This window comes from Hydra vulgaris, chromosome 12 (genome assembly GCF_038396675.1).
Source record: "Hydra vulgaris chromosome 12, alternate assembly HydraT2T_AEP".
Taxonomy (NCBI): Eukaryota; Metazoa; Cnidaria; class Hydrozoa; order Anthoathecata; family Hydridae; genus Hydra; species Hydra vulgaris.
In genome coordinates this window covers 13,784,715-13,802,500 of record NC_088931.1, presented here as the reverse complement: position 1 = coordinate 13,802,500, position 17,786 = coordinate 13,784,715, and the positions used below count along the sequence as shown (strand labels likewise).

Genomic DNA, 17,786 nt, shown 5'->3' with positions numbered 1-17,786 from the left:
TTATTTCTTCAAAAATATTAGTGCTTTGCAAATTTGTGTGAAGTTAGGGTTTTGGCTGTTTGTAGTGAAGTCCTTTTTTGCTGCAGTAAAAAAGATTTTAAAAAAATATGGGTTTTTTTGCTACAAACATTTTTATTTTATGTTATGGCAATTTTTAAAAATTTCTATCATTTTAATATTTTTCGTTTCTTCAAAATTCACAGACCTGATCATTCAACGGAAATATGTTGTGGTCAACAAAATATCATACAGACACTGCAACATTTAAAAATTGCTTTAACTTCACTAAGTATCGTTAACAGGGCCAGGGTAACACCATCAGTTTTTGCTATGTCTAATAACATCTGTAAATATAATGATATATAATTACTATAACATCTGTCCAACAACCTTTTCCAACAACCAATCTTGCATATATGGTTTTTTTCAGATGTAGTTACATCCGGAAAAAATTATTAAATAACAATGCATCATTTTAACCAGATGTAGTTTCATATATGCTTTTTTCCAGATGTAGTTACATCTGGAAAAAATAATAAAAATAAATGCATTATTTTAATCAGATGTAGTTGCATATAAGATTTTTTTCAGATTTAAATACAACTGGAGGAAATTCTTCCGGATGTTATTGGACTTGGAGAAAAATTACCAGATGTAGTTACATCTTCCTAAAGATGTTGTTAGGGGTCATTGAATTTCAAGATAATATCGGACAGATGTCATTGGAGTAAAAAAAAAATACAGACGATCTTGGACAAAAGTGTACCGATGATCTTGGACTACTCTACAGATGTTGCTGGACAGATTTAGTAATCTTTTACTCCCTTAACATATTTATCACAACTTTGCAATGGTCACTCCAACCTGCTTAAAAGTATTTTTGGGTTAAAATTCTACCCTTTTGCAAAATTTCCTTTTTAACTATTTTTTTAATAACCCCTACCATAAAAAGTATTTACTTAAAAAAAATAATAAAAAAGCCAAGCATATAAACCTCTTTAAAAAACTCTGGTTTCAAATCACTATTGTTGCCCTGGTTTTTAGTGTCATGAGTCCAGGAGCACCAAAAATCAAGCATTAGGAAGGTATAAAAATGTTGAGAAGTTTATGAACTACATTAAGAAAAAATAAAAAGAATTTAAAGTCTAAGTAATTAGTATTTTTTTTTTTAACTCAGATTCTTGAGGTGATAAGCAAACAATTTACAAAAGGACTCTTTGTTCAAAATTAATAGTTTCCACACACTTAATGCTAATTAGTTTCTAATTTTCTGTTCAAAGTGGTCCATAAAATGGTGGTCCACAAAATAATGGTTCATAAAATGTTCAATTGTTTTGAAGTTACTGAACACAAAAAACCAGGAATAAATAGATTTTTAAAACTTAAGGTTTTTTCAGATATTCCACGCCTGAAAAAAATAAAGCCTTTATTAAAATAATTAGAAAAAAAACTTACTCCTGCTACAATGAAAGGATTAGCTTTTGCAGATAACAATGCCTTCACAATAGTTAAAGATGAAGATGTTACAGAATGAAACAATGCTGTTCGTCCATCCTAAAAAAATTAATTGTAATAATAAATCATTTTACAACAGCAATTTCAAATTCATAAATTATTAAATAAAACAAAAACTAAACAGAATACACATTAAAATAAACACTATTAACTAACTTACACTATCAATTGTATCAACATTAGTACCAGCTTTTAAAAGTTTATCAACTTCCGCTTCATTGTTATCACGACATGCTAATATAAGAGGTGTTATCCCACAATCCTTATGATGAATAATTAAAAAAAATGTTTAAAAACAATAATTTTCTCATCATCGTTATTATTGTTATTACTATTGTTGCAACATTTTCATTTGGCTACTTTACTAAACAAGGCCGAAAAATAAGATTTTTTTACGCCAATAAAAATGTAACTTGAAAAATGTTCAAAGATGTATATTTTAAATATGGATTAGTGCTTGATAATAGTTTTTGCCTAAACAAGATTTTAATTAAATTGGATTAATTTTTTTTTAAATAAATTTTTTTTAAGTAATTTTTAGATATTGGAGTAAATTGATGAGAAGAAAAAAAGATTATGCTAAGATGATTATTTTAAGACAGTAATTTGTTTGTTTACGCGACACAATTATCGCAAAAATTGGGAATTTGAGATTATGTTAATATTATTATATACAAATATTCATCTGTTAAAATATATTTTTTTTTTATCTTTTACTTAATGCGCTTTCAGAAATTAACCTGCTTTGCAGACTTGAACTGAATATTTTTATTGTGACCACTAGGAATACTGCAATCAATAAATTACAAGCTCCTCTTATGCATAATTAAATTGAGAGTTTTATCATCATGAGCCTCACCTGCCCCAATATAATAAAGGATCATTTTATTTAATGCCATGATTAGGACATATTACTAACACATCAGCAGGATATATTACTAACACAGTTAAATTTATCTAACACAAACCTATAGAAATAAGCATAGCTTTGTTCTTTTATTTAAAAACCTCATCAACTGAAGTTGAAACATCAAAAAAATGGTCATTTTAATTTTTTTTTTTAATTTAAGAACAAAATTTGAGTATAAAACGGATATAAATATAAAAGTTTATAAAAAGTTTTATGTACAGTCTGAGTATTTTTATTGTGACCATAACTATTATTGCGTACATAATCTTTCTGAATAGATTGTCTATTCAGAAAAATTATGTACAAACCAATTTTCCAGTTAATTATACAAAGGCAAAAAAAAAGTAAAATCTAAAACTACTTTGAAGTCACTATAACAAAAACAATCAGCTGATTTCATAAACCATAGCATTCATTCATCAAACACAAAACACTTTGAATGTGTATGAAGCTAATATTTGGCTAATAATGTCTTAATTAAAAGTTAATCAACATAAAAATATCATCAAAACCAATAAAATTCAGTTTTTTTCTCTTTTCTTTCTACATGTTTCCCCAGTTTTGTAACTTTTTAAATTTCAGGTTATTCCATAAGTAAAAGGCACTCATTTTCAGATATCATTATAGTTTTTTTAGTGACCTGCTTCAGATTTTTAATCTCAAGTTGACATCATATATCCTCAAGGCATCATATATCCTTTCATTAAAATGATTCAACAAAGTAATTGTTACTATTTTCCATAAATGAGAACCCCAATACCTCACATTAACTTGCATTTATTCTTCATTCCAATACCAAATGAATCTATTCAACATGTTTCACTTTTTTTTGTTAAAGAATTCATAAAAGGATAAAACAAACCAATGTGATTAACTCAGTTTGTTCTTTATTTGATTTTGTAAACTTCTATTTAAGCAACAATTAATTTTTGCATAGATTATCTAAAAACTTGATTTCATTAGTTCCAAAAATTGTTGTTTATATTGTGGAATGGTAAAGAACTATAAACTCGTGCTGCTTTATACCGTGTAATAGTAAGGAACTATAATTTATCTTTAAACTCAAAAAAAACCTCTTGACTGAAACATGTGAGTTGGTTTCTTTGTCATAAAAATACAAGGTATTGTGTGCCACTAAAATGTGCTTCTTTCCTTTCTTGTAAAATAGTTGATTCCCTATATTTGAAAATTAAATATTTTCATTTATCCTGAGTATTATCTTTTCCTTTAACTATCTAAGAAGAAAACATAGGTAAGATTTTTTGTTAAATAATTTTTATGTTAAATAAGTTTTTTTTTACTTATTCTTATAATTTCTTATTATTAAAAAAAAAATACTGCTGAAAAACTTACTACTGAAAAAAAATAATTAATGCTTGTATAAAAAGCCACTTCACAATTCAAAACTCCTATGTTCCTCGATTTTTTTTCTTTTTATATTAACCAGCCCAAAATGCAGACCTACAAAAGTCAAGGGTTCTTTTTTCTTTAACTTAGTTTCTCACAATAGTAGTTCTGACTCAACCTTATAACAAAAAATATACATTATAACTAAAAGTTTATAAAACTAATAAAAATCAGTTAAAATTGTTTAAAACTAACTTCAAAACTTATTGCTAAAGCACAAAGTGAATTGAGTTTAATAAAAATATCTTTTACTTATTTAAAATCTGACAGTGAAAACATTAAATACAAGTAAGACCTCATCTTAAATTTGCAGAATTATTTTATTTGTGAACTCATAAAACCCATAACTTGTTCCCTTATTAACAAGCAATAGACCTTCATCAAATATATGTGAACATAGTAAAAGAATATTAAAAAAAATAACTGCTCTTCAAGAAATAACTTTTTTAAGAATAAAATTAAAATTAAAAACTGGAATATGTTTGGGTAAGGAACTCTCCCTGTTATCTTGTATATCTAAGGGTAAGGAACTCTTCCTGTTATTTACTTATCTTATCTATCTACAGCTCTAAAACTCAGTTTAATGATTGTTAAGCTGGCTGGTAGTAATTCTTCTCCAACACTGTGGTAGTTCTCAAAATAGTAAAACTTACCTCTTCCAAAAAGGTTTATTTGAAAATTTACAAAATTAACATGTTATAGCATCTTTGCATGCTCTGCATCGATGTACATTGTTGTTACAGCAAATATCATTATTAATATTAGTAAAACCCTTCATATTATTATAAAAAATATCAATCTAAATCACAAAAGAAGCTAAAATAGTATTAGTATTAGTCATTGCTGCAACTGGTGTGAGCCAGTGAGTGTGGTATTAACACACTATGACAGACGATTTGCTTGATTACTGTTCATCCAGCAATAAAGACTTGCTTTAAAACTGTTAACTGATTTTGCGATAATGATCTATTTAATAAAAAGTTTTCATGACATGCTTGCTTAGTGATTTCTTTGACATACTTAAAACAACAACCTCTCATTTGAGTTTGTTGAAAAATAATTTTTTTTTATTGTTTGAAACCATTATAGAATTTAAAAAGTTGAATCATGTCTCCTCTTCATCTCCTTTTAATAATATAATAATATAAAATATATAATAATAATAAAAATTATTATTTTTGATTTTACTGTGTGAAATCATTAAATGTATAAATTATTATTTTTTAATACTTACCTTCTTGATCCTTTTTTAACAAGTTTATTTTTTTAAGTAATTTTTTTAAATAATATTAATTTTTTCAAGCCATTTATAATATAATAAAATCCAGTATTGTCTTTATTATACATATAGGGGGTGAAAGCTAATAGTACAGTGGCTTTTAGTCACTTAAATTGTTTTTAATGGCTATTTAACTTTATCTTAACTTTTTAAATGATAAATAGTTTACAAAATATTTTTAATTTCTGAGTTAATCAATTAGCTTTATAATGATATATAAGACCTATCGGTCCTATTTAAGTAATTTAATATCGATCCTTTTTGAGTAATTTAATCGTAAATTAAAGCAATCCTGTTAATTACCTAAAAAATATGTCAAAAATATATGTTCGTTTGATTAAAACAAAATATCTCTAAGATTAATTATAAGAGAATTCTGAAAACTTGTACTTGATTTGACCAATACAAATTATAAATAAATTTGAAAAAAAAATTTAACTAGTGTTTCAAGAGATATTTCAATTTGTAAATTCTAGGCACACCTGGAACAGAAAAATGGGTCGAAAATCAGAATCACAAGGAGTTGAATGGTAAATAGTCTTCCTATTTGAATATAACACAAAATGTCAACAAGAAATAGAAAGGTTATGTGATATTTCACCATGTCCAAACAATGCTAAAAAACTAAAAACTTTTAAATGAAGCAAAAGATTCACCAAAAATTGGCAGGTTGTCAAAAACTAATTCTAGAAATAAAAGCCTCTATTATGGAAGGTAAGAAAAGATCCTAAATATGGCTACCAAGAACTGTTAAGTGAGTTTAGTAATAAGGCTGATTACTCTAATAATAGTTAAAGCACATTCAGAAAGTGTCCTTTTAAAAAAAGTATTGATTGTTATGTTGATGCCAAATAACCACTTTAAAAGGTGACAGATAAGATTATAAGATATAAGTGGTGCAAGGAAAGACTTCACTAGTCAGTAGAAGATTGGTCTAAGATCATTTTTAGTGATGAATCAAATTTTGAGTTAATCTTAAATCAAGAATTATTGACAAAAAATTAGCATCAGGTAAATATAAGGAAAGATTTTGTGTACCAAGAGTGCAAAGGCAAGGCAACTTAATTGGCATATGGGACAGAGTGGGGTCAAATACATTCTTTTATTTAGTAAAAATAGGCTAAATTGGCATATTTGTATTTGTATTGTATTTGATTGAAAGTTTTCCTTATTATTTATATTTGTATTTGCATTTGATTTAAATGCAATTCTTTAGGACTGTTAACTAGCAGTTAAGTTAACCAGTGTTTTATTGGAAAAAGCCAAAATTAAAAAATTAAAAAATGTTAGTTTCAAAGAGTTTTTTTTTTAAAGATTTTTTTCAATTTAAACACTAAAATAAATTAAAAATTTGTTTTTAAAGGAAATTTGTTAGTAGACTTGTTTTCATTTTTTTATTTAATGGAATATTTTATCAGTCTTGTCCTGAAAAAATCTTTGTATTTTTGCTTAACCTAAAGTACAAATATTTGTATTTGTATTTGGAAAATGCTGATTGCATATATTTGTATATGAATTTGTATTTAGATATCTAGAATTATTAACATATTTGTATTTGATCAAATGTATTTGACCCCAACCTTAATCTGGGAATGCATTTCTTGTATTGAGATGCAATTTCAAAGTAATTATACAGGAAGGTTTAACGAGTATAATTATGAAGAGACTTCGGAAAATAAGCATATATTAAAAGCATATATTAAAAGATTAAAGTTTATAGACTTGCTAAAGGCATCTTATTATTAGGCATATCTACATACATGTATTAGTAGATGCATGTTTATTCTTACAGTTCTTGTTAAGTTTTCATTTAGCTTATGCGTACTAGTTTGTTTTTGCAAATATTTGCTTGATAATTAATAATAGTTTAATGATAGAAAGTGGAAGTTTATTAGTTTTGTGCCCCCTTATATATAAGTTCAAAAGCACAACTTTTCTCAAAGACTCTGTATAAAACTTTTAGAGGTCCCAGTATATATATAAAACATGTAAAGCAGAAAAAGAAATATACCATTTGCTGATCCTTTATAAATAATTTTAATGGCAATAAATGCATTACTTTTTAAAAAAAGTGACAACTATTTCTACTGATGGAATTTAAAAAAATATTTGTCACCTTGTATAAAAAAGCAATTGAACTTTGCAAAAAACAGTGCCAATTGTAGTAGTACAGCTTCCCACAGCAATAATTATGTTATAAAAAAGAAGAATCCAGAAGAAATTTCATTGGAAAATAATTGCATGGTGTCTACAAATAAGTATTTCACATTCTATAAAGCATGTCTATATTTAAAAACAGTAATTATTGTGAAAATTGTGTTTGTTTTCATCTGAAAAACTTTTTTATTTATCAACAGAAACAGAACCTTTACATAATAAAATTTAAAAGTAAAAGTTGTTGATAAAAAAAAGGGTTGCAGGGAGATTTTGTTGATAAAAAAAGGCTGCGCTTAAAACAGTTAAGACAAAAAATATATTTATTTAAACTTTTTTGGTAGAATTTGTTTAAGGTATTAACTAAGTCTTAAAACACTTTATTAAATATCATTATCTAAATTTCTTTCTATATTTTATATCAATAAAACAAAAATTCTTATCAATAACAAATAAATCAATAACAAAAACGTTTTTAAGCATTTTGTTTACTTTCTTCAAAGATTTTTAATATAAATTCCTCCACATCATTTACATGAAAGCAGGGTACTCATTTAAAGTCTCAGTTTCTGATTTATAGCTATTGAATGATTTATACAGTTTTTGATTTATATAGATTAAATCAAAGAGTTTTTATCAGCTCTTAAATCAAATTGTTTTTGATTTTATTTCCATATCAGAGTCTGACTTTCTATCAACTTTAATGATCACCAAATCTTTCTTATTTCATTCTGCAGTGTTATCATAATATATGTTCTAAATTATACACTGTATAATATAAAACCTTATATACTATGATAACACTGCAGAATAAAATAACAAAGAATTGTGTGTGTATATATATATATATATATATATATATATATATATATATATATATATATATATATATATATATATATATATATATATATATATATATATATATATATATATATATATATATACATATATATATATATACAGGGGTTGCGATAAAATTTTAAATTTCATAGTAAAATATTTTAGCGTTCAAAAAAATATGACCATATAAAATTTAGACCTCCTTCAATTTGAGGGGGTTGCAAATTTTATATGGTTATAACTTAAGAATGCTGAGAAATTATACTATGAAACTTAAAATTTCTTGATGAATATAAGTCTAGTTAAAAATAGTACAAAAAATATTTCATCAACTTGTTACTCTCATGTTTGGGGCAGGAAGGGGGCTTAAATTTTGGCGCTTTTTTGTTCCCAGGCTCCAATCATTGCAATTTTTTGCAAAGCATCCTTAATTGACATATAATATATATATATATATATACATATATATATATATATATATATATATATATATATATATATATATATATAACATAAAAATTCTTCACAAAAAAATATTACTGATAGGAGAATGGGAACAAGAAACCTGAAAATCGTAGCCCCCTCCTAGCCTAAACGTGAGGGCAATGAGTTGAATTATTTATTTTTTCATAAATATAAACTAGTTATGTATTCATCAACAGATTTCATATATTATGTTTAAATTATTAGGTGTTCACTTTTTATGACCATGTAAAGTTTGTGGCCCCCTCAAATTGATGGGGGTGGGGTAATCTTTTTTTCCTAAAAACGAACTATAATTATGTATTACAGTTATTTTTTTTTAAATAAATTTTTGAAGGCTTACTAGTTTTTACCTTGATTTAGGTTATTTTAATGGTTTATATACCTTTTATTACTATTTAAAAAATTGAAACTTGATTTGAACTTTTTTGTATCTAAATTTAAAACAAAAAAACACTGATATTTTTTGGGACATGCTTATCAAAATGGGTAAAATAACTATAGAAACTATAAATGAACTTTGACAAGGAAACTTCATGTGCTCATTATTAAACATAAAAATGCTGAGGGTGACATCACGAGAAACACTTTCAATTATTTCACCTTCTCAAATCGCAGATGAGTTTTAAATTTTCTGAGGTAAACTGTTTACATAATTTTATTTTATTTTCAAAATAAAAAAAATAATTTTAGGGATAAAATTAAAAAAAAAATAATTTTGGGGATGAAATATTTGGGCTTTTTTGTTTCTGGTCTCCAATCATCGCAATTTTTGCAAAGCATCCTTATTTGACATAAGTATAAACATGCAAATGTTTTTGAATTTGCTCCATGTCTGAAAGTTAACTCAAACACCAAAAAATGTTGGATCCGCCACTGTTCAATGAATAGACATTTTTTACAAAGTTTCTTTAAAAGATGGTTTGTTTATCTTCCAAAATTTTGCGCATGACAATTCAAACTATTGTGCATGTCACTTATCCAATTCAGAGAATAGTGTATTAACAACAACAACAAAAAGCCATTTATTTTCCTTAAATCTTTTTTGTAATAGTGTTAATAATAATAAAAATAATAATAACAATAATAATAGTAATAATAATAAAATATAATAACAATATATAATAATAAAGTTAATACAAATTATAGTAATATTAATAATAAGTATGTTTACAACAACAATAATAAATATTATAATGGTAGTTATAAGCATAAAATTATTTATAATAATAAGTTAATGATTTATTAGCATGGTGTCACTCATACAGAAATCTGATCGAAAGAGTGACATCATATCATAAATTTAAATTTATTAAACGGAAAGAAATATGCATTGGTCGGAAAATATGGCGGACTTTTTTTCGTGATTATTTTTGAGTATTACGCGCGCGAGTATATCGGGCGCCTCAAAAGTATAAGTAATTCTTTTAAATCTTATTTAGTACACAAAAAATGATTACAACAAAAAATATAAAATGAAGGATCGCTTATTTTTAACTTAAATCTTAAAACTTAAATCACTTATTTTCAACTTTAGAAACAAATACATTGTCTGATGAAAACATAAATCCCGGATGTTAATTATTTTGATGACTTAAAAATAGATTGTTTTTATCATTATGCTAGTGACTTATAAGAATTTTTTTTCTAAAAATGGCAATAAAAACAAAAAAATCAGAACTGTAAACATAAATATAAGAAGTATGAACAAAAACTTTGAATATCTTCGACATTTTATAGAAGAAACTAAAAACTATTTTGATATTATTTGTTTAACGGAAACTTGGTGTTCACAAATTGAGTTTAATAATAACTCCATCTTCCTAGTTTTGAAACAATTTTATTAGAAAGACAATTGAATAAACGCGGCGGAGGAAATCTGATTTACGTAAAACAAAACGTTGCGCATAATGTTAGAAATGATTTGTGCGTTTCTGACGGCGATAAAGAAATCGTTACAATTTAAATTTTTAACAATAAAAGCGAAAAGTTAAAAAACAAAAGCATTCTACTAAGTTGTTGTTATAGACCGCCTGGTCTATAACATCACCTGGTGCGTCAGAAAATTTAAGCTTATACTTAAAGCGCAATGTTTTTCATAAAGGTAACAAAGACCGTCTGGTGGTGCGTCAGAAAATTTAAGCTTATACTTAAAGCGCAATGTTTTTCTTAAAAGTAACAAAGAAAAGAAAAAAAAATTTGTTATTGGCGATTTAAATATGGATCAGGGTTGCCATCTGGTGTTTTTTAAAGCCAGATTTCTCAAATCTGGTTTGTTTTTTTATCGTTTGGCTTAGATTTTTTGTTTTGGTTTATTTTAGAAAATCTGGTTCAAATCTGGTTTATATTAAAGTCTTTGGTCTTTTTTTGTTTTATCTGGTATGTTTCCTTAAATCTGGTATAATTCTGGTTTATTTAATAATAAATCAATTTAATCAAGTTTTTATTTCATGAAAAAAGTTAATTTGAGGGAAAGAAAGATTTCCATTTTTTCATTTTATAGAAGAACAATCAAGTTAAAATAAATGAAAGAAATGCGCACATCAAAATCTTAAAACATAAAACTTTTACTTGAAATGTCATTAAAATGTTGCTTTTATCCCTTAATTGTCAAAAATATTAGAAAATTCTTACATTCAAAATGGCATTTTTTGAGAAAAATTTGCCTGTAATGAATGTTGTTTCCCAAGTTGAAAAGGCCTTTTCAAATCTACTGTAATATCTTATGGATGCAAAAAGTGAAGAAACTAAAAATCTTTACAGAAATCGTCATTAATCATAAATTAATTGACATTGAATCATTAAAGCGAGTCTAAAAACTTTTTAAAAAAAGTAGTTTCTAAAAACACCGCTGAATTCTAAACTGCTTTGTGAGACCATTTAGAAGTTTTCTGAGACCTAGACCTCTGCAACATAAACGTCTACTGCCTTGACTGTCTATGTGTTCCATTTCTAACTATTTTGTTGAGTCTTCTCACAGGTCATCTGCATAAAAATCAGACCAAGAATATGTCAAGCCAAGTCTTGCATTCATTTATTTGGATCAAATCATATTTAATGAGGCAAAAGATTTTTTATTAGAACTTTAAAATAATGGAGTCAATTATCGTAAAGGTTGGAAAAGAAATCTATATCCATATGCAAGTGGAAAAAATATATATATTTTACAGATTAATAGTGTAGGATTTAGTATAGGTATTAGGGAGTGAACTACTATCCCCACGCCACTATGAAGGTTGGACTGGCACCCTATTAAACATTCAGAAACTCGTTCTACTCCTCCGCTCTCCCTCTCTTAGAAATAATATTCAAGGATAAATTTTTAGATAAAAAAGCATTTTTTCAAAATATAAAATATAAACAAGCTTTAAAACAAAAAATTATGATATATATATTTTTTTGGTCTGGTTTATTTCTGGTTTATTTTTGTTTCGTTTTTGGCTTGTGCCCGAAAAAAAACCTGGCAACCCTGATTCCATATCAGGGTTGCTTACAATATAGCGAAAACAAAAAAATAAAAAAATTTTATGATGAAATATTTGTATCAGGAGCAATACCGCTTATCAACCGGCCTACTTGAATAATAGAAAACTCAACCACCCTAATAGACAATATTTTAACAATCGATGTTTTTAACAATGACAGCAAAATGACAACAAAGGCATTACAAAATCAGATATATCAGACGACTTTCCCATTTTTCTAACAATCAACACAATTTTAACTCCAAACACTAATAAAAGTCAAACTATAAGAAAACGTATTTTCAACAAAAAAAATTTAGAAACGTTTAAATATCAATTATCATTGTTAAACTGGAAGCATATAAATTTTAATGAAAACATAAATGTAACCTATAATAAGTTTTTTAATACATTCTTCTCGGTGCACGATGAAAATTTTCCTGTTTCCGAAATAACCTTAAAACCAGAAACCTTAAAAAGTCCTTGGATTGCCAAGGATCTTAAAAATTCTTCAAAATTAAACAAAAATTGTATATAAAAATTTAAAAACAAAATCTCATGCTAATTTACGCATATATAAAAACTACAAAACTCTATTTGAAAAAATTCGTAAAAACCTGAAAAAAAATTATTACTCTTATCTAATTACTAAATATAAAAATGACTCAAAACAAATATGGAAAATATTGAAAGAAATAACGGGGAAACAGAAAACCTGTTCAATCTTCCTTCCGAAAATGGTTAAAATAAACAATTTATGTGTATATGAACCAAATGAAATAGCGGAATAATGTAATAAAAACTTTACTGATATCGGAAGTAGGCTGGCTGATAGGATTCCTTCTACAAATATTTCCTTTAATGATTTTTTGACAACTTCAAATAATTTACTTTCTCCCCATGACTTATTCCTAGATTTATTAATTGAAGAGTTTCAAAGAGCCTTCAAAACTTTAAAAAGACGTAAAGCAATCGGTGCGGATGGAATAAACCGGAACATAATTATAGATTGCTATGAAAGTTTGAAAAATATTTTATTTAAAGTTTTCAAAACATCTATGCAACAAGGGGTTTTCCCTGACCTATTAAAAATTGCCAAAGTTATAAAGACGAAGAAAAATTAAACATTAATAATTATCGCCCTATTTCTATCCTTCCTACGTTTTAAAAAATTTTAGAAAAATCATCTTTGAAAAGACATACAACTACCTGATTTCAAATAAATTGTAATATAAAATTATATTGTAATATAAAAATCAATTCGGCTTTAAAAAAAGTAGTTTAACTGAACAAGCCATTATTCAGTTTACACGTTAAGTCTCAAATTCTTTTGCTAAATCACGATATACACTTGGTGTTTTTGTCGATTTATCAAAGGCTTTTTATATAGTTAATCATGATATCTTACTTAAAAAACTTGAGTTCTACGGAATAACTGGTAAATTAATCAAATGGTATAAAAGCTACTTGTTAAATAGAAAGCAATTCGTCTACCACAGAGAAGAAATGCTTTCTATTGGTTTTCAAAATAAAACATTATTGAAATAAAATTTGGTGTTCCACAGGGTTCTATCCTTGATCCACTTCTTTTAGTATACATTAACGATCTAAATAAGGCCTCGAACCTTATGAGCATCATGTTTGCAGACAATACCAATTTATTTTGGTCAAACAAAGACATTAACAAACTTTTTTAAAATATGAATAAAGAACTTATAAAAATTTCTACTTGGTTTAAATGCAGCAAACTAACCTTAAATATTGACAAAACAAAGTGGATTCTTTTCCACTCCTCAACAAAAAAAATGTTTTTTGCCTAATGATTTACCTAAACTTTATATTGATGAAGTAGAAATAAAAAAAGATTCAGTTTTAAAATTCCAAGGTATTTATCTTTACGAAAATATGACATGGAAAACTCATATTGATTATATATCAACAAAAGTTGCAAAAAGTATTGGAATCCTCTATAAAGCCAGAAACTATTTAAATAAAAATAATTTAAAACAACTATACTACTTATTTATTCATAGCTATATAAACTATGCAAATATTGCCTGGGGAAGTACAGGTAAAAGTAAATTGCAATGTTTTTATCGCCATCAGAAACATGCAATGCGAATAATATATATTTTTAATTATTTTTCAAACACAAAACCTTTATTCAAAGATATGAATGTATTAAACGTTTATGAACTTAACTTGTATAATACTTTGTTTTACGTTTTGTTGCATGAACAACCCTTTATTACATGTTTTTAAAGATCTATTTACCTTTAAAGTAAAGAATAAATATAGTTTGCGAAATAAAATCTATTTAAAAGAACTCTTTTGTCAAACAAAGTTTAATCAATTTTGTATAGATTATCGAGCACCTTATCTCTTGAATAAAATTGTCCAGCCTAACTTGATCCATTTATCTCTTTTTCTGTTTTTAAAAACAAATGAAAGAATATTATTTTTTCAACGGATAATATATTGAAATATTTTTGAGATATCATTTTAATCATTTATTACTTCAAATGTTTTGGATTGTTATTTTGTCATAAACTACTTGTATTATTTTATATTATATTTATATTGTAATTTTTATATGGTTCTGGCGACAAGATCGTTATGATCTTCTTCCAGATTCCAAGTTTATATGTTTATATTACATGTAAATCACGACATGTAAGTAATGTAAACTAAAGCTAAACTAAAAAAAACTAAAAAAAAAAAGTATTATCAAGGTGCGGAATGCGGAAAATTTCAATCGGTAAATAACAACCAACACGCGGAAATGTGGGTTTGGAGATTTGGGGCTTCAATAGGGAAGTTTGTGAACCTAAAACCGGATTTTCTCAAAACCCGGGACTTGTCTTAAAATGAGAAAACTGATATGATCATATCTCTTCAATAAAAACTGTGTATTATCATAGGTAAAATGATTTAAGATATAAAAGAAGAGCAGTCGTAGCACAGTGGTTAGCGCGCTTGCCTCGGATGCTAGGGATCTGCGGTTCTACGCCACCGCTGGGAAAGTTTTATAGCATTGGTAAGGAAGGAGACTTTCTTTCAAATGCTCTTCCGTGGTGTTTTGTGTCAAGACCGTAAGGACTTCTTGGGGCACCTAAAACAATTTAAAAAAATAATCAAATAGCCCGTTATATAAAGGGGTTTAAAAAGGTACAACAACTTCAAATATAAGTATCTTCATACCATATGGGAAAACCTTGCAAAAATTGAGATGGAGGAGGCCTGGGAATATAAAAACCCTAAGGCATTTCCTCCCCCCCTCCTCTCTCCCCTCCTGCCGATAAATTAAAATTAAATTTTAATTTATCGACAGATTTTAAGTTATGTTGAAAAATATTGTAAATAACAAAAGTTGACCATGTAAATTTTCTGAAATACCTCCCCGTTCCCCCCAGAAAAAAAAAAATCAGGGGGTTGTAAATTTTGCATATTATATTATTATATACAACATTTTTGTATGCAATTTAAAATCTGTCAATTAATTTAAGCTTAGTTTAAGAAAGTCAAGTTAAAGACAAACGTTTAAGGGCTTTTTATTCTCAGGTCTCTACCATCCTAATTTTTAGCCAAGCCTCCTCATTTGGCATAGGTATGAGCATTCTTAAGTTTGGAATTTGCACAATGCGTGAAAGTATCTTATCTGGAACATCAAAAAATCTTGTGGGCGTCCATATTTGAACATTACGTAACACATTTTGTTACGTAATGTTCAAATATGGATGCCCACATATAATGTAAAAAGATCTATATGGAAGCATTTTTATTAGGATTGTAAAATAATATAAGATACCAGCCCAAAGCTTTACTTTAGACCCTCAAAAAGCGTTTTCCGATTTTAGCTTGCCATGCAAATGTTTTCTGAGAATCAAAATAGCATTAAAAAATAAATTCTTTTATAAATAATCGCTTGACTGAGAAGTAAAACTTAGAACTTTAGTTTTCAAATAAATTGGTCCTAGGTACAAAGAGGTCCTAGGTACATCTACACCCTTTTCCCTGCCTCAACCCAAACCCCTAACTGATGTACCAGCATTCTTTTGCGTGTTCTTTCTAAATTAGTAGTTAGTGTATGTAAGTGAAATTTCCCTACATATGTTTGGGCTAGAAGTAATTTTTAGCACTATGTTCCCGCATTTTAACGTTTAAAATTTTCTCATTTGTGCATTATACCTGTGTTACTTGTTTTAAACTTTAATTATAATTTTATGAACTTTTATTACAATATAGTAAAAGCTTGTGGCTTTTACTGTATTATAATAAATTGTTCAAATTTTAGAAAAGTAAGCGTAACGATTTGTATCTACTCCATTGACAATAGTTCGACTGTAGCTTCTTATAATTTTGACAGTAGCTACTTGTAATTTTGGTGAAATCAAAAGTATGTGCTTTATCGATTTATAAAGATATAGCGCATACTTAAAATTATCAGGCTATCACGGATGCGATAGGCTGATTATTTTAACAAAGACAGATGTTAAATATATATATATATATTTTTTTCTCGTCCTCAAGGCCGAGAAGGCCACTACAGATGAGGAGGCTACCTAATAGTGGTTATAACCCTCTCTCAACTCTATAATTCCGAAACACGAACCTTGACGAACAAGACCGCTGCGCGGAGAAACAAGTTGAGCGCGGTACTACCAGGGACGTGGTGGGGATTGGACTCGGAACCTCTCGCTTATTAAGCGAGCGCTTTACCACCACACTACTACCGCATATGTGTGTATATATATATATATATATATATATATATATATATATATATATATATATATATATATATATATATATATATATATATATATATATATATATATATATATAAACACACACAAATTTATAAAACAGTAATAAAATAAAAATAATTACATTAGTTATTATTGGAATCATGACAAGATTAAATTGCAACTCTCAAAAGGTTTACTGCTTTTTTAAAAACTAGTTTGGTTTTCATGATATTTTACTTTTCTATTTCATGTTGGGCATTTATAAGTTTGAGGCATTTGAAAGTTTTATTTTTAAATGATTGCTTACGATTCGAATGTCTCTTTTTCCACAATTCCAATCAATCAAAAAAATCCTTTGCTGAAACCAAATTGTTTTCCTTTTTACTTTTTTGGGGGAAGGAGGGGGAGTTGCCTTGTTTTTTGGGTTGTAATTTAAGTTGAAATTTTTAAAACCATTTTGTTTAAGTGCTTCTTTGCATACTAGTTTTGATGAGTTGAATATTTTATATCCAAAGAGTTTTGTGATCATTAATGGAGAGAAGAATCTACTTAAGGGCTTGAGGTAATTTAATTCAGTGTGAATGAAGATTAGTTGGTTTTTTTAAAAGGTTATTTTAAATATTAAAAGTGACGTCAAGAAAATTAACGCTGTCAAAATGGTTTGGATTTCTATTTGGAATCTATTGTTTTTAAATGTATCAGTTATATTTTTTCTGATTTTGTCTACTGTGCAACAGTTTTTTTACGCATTATTGTGTGTGTGTGTGTGTGTGTGTGTGTGTGTGTATGCGCAAAAAAACTGTGCAACAGTTTTTTTGCGCATTATCATCTTAGCGTGACGTCCAAACAATCATTATAACGGGTGATGCGGAATTTATCGGACAAATTCTAATTTCATTATTTGGACATAATAATTATTTTTTGTGGCTTATCTTTGATTTTATCACAAAAACTGATTATTACTTGAGCATAATAATTAGTTT

The 17,786-nt window shown here is 27.0% G+C and overlaps 1 protein-coding gene across 4 annotated transcripts in view; it reads right to left on the bottom strand.

Moving 5' to 3' along the window:
- The window catches only part of LOC101235555 (serine/threonine-protein phosphatase 6 regulatory ankyrin repeat subunit B), a 95,314-nt gene that overhangs the window by 71,546 nt on the left and 5,982 nt on the right, over positions 1-17,786 (bottom strand). For 3 of the 4 annotated variants that reach the window (XM_065812260.1, XM_065812261.1, XM_065812262.1), the window contains exons 2-3: positions 1,676-1,777; positions 1,456-1,554 (exon numbers count right to left, since the gene is read on the bottom strand). In XM_065812260.1, coding sequence (XP_065668332.1) covers positions 1,456-1,554; positions 1,676-1,777 — 201 coding nt within the window. Of the gene's footprint in view, positions 1-1,455; positions 1,555-1,675; positions 1,778-7,227; positions 7,402-17,786 lie in introns of those variants that run through there. The other variant, XM_065812263.1, reaches the window with a different exon arrangement.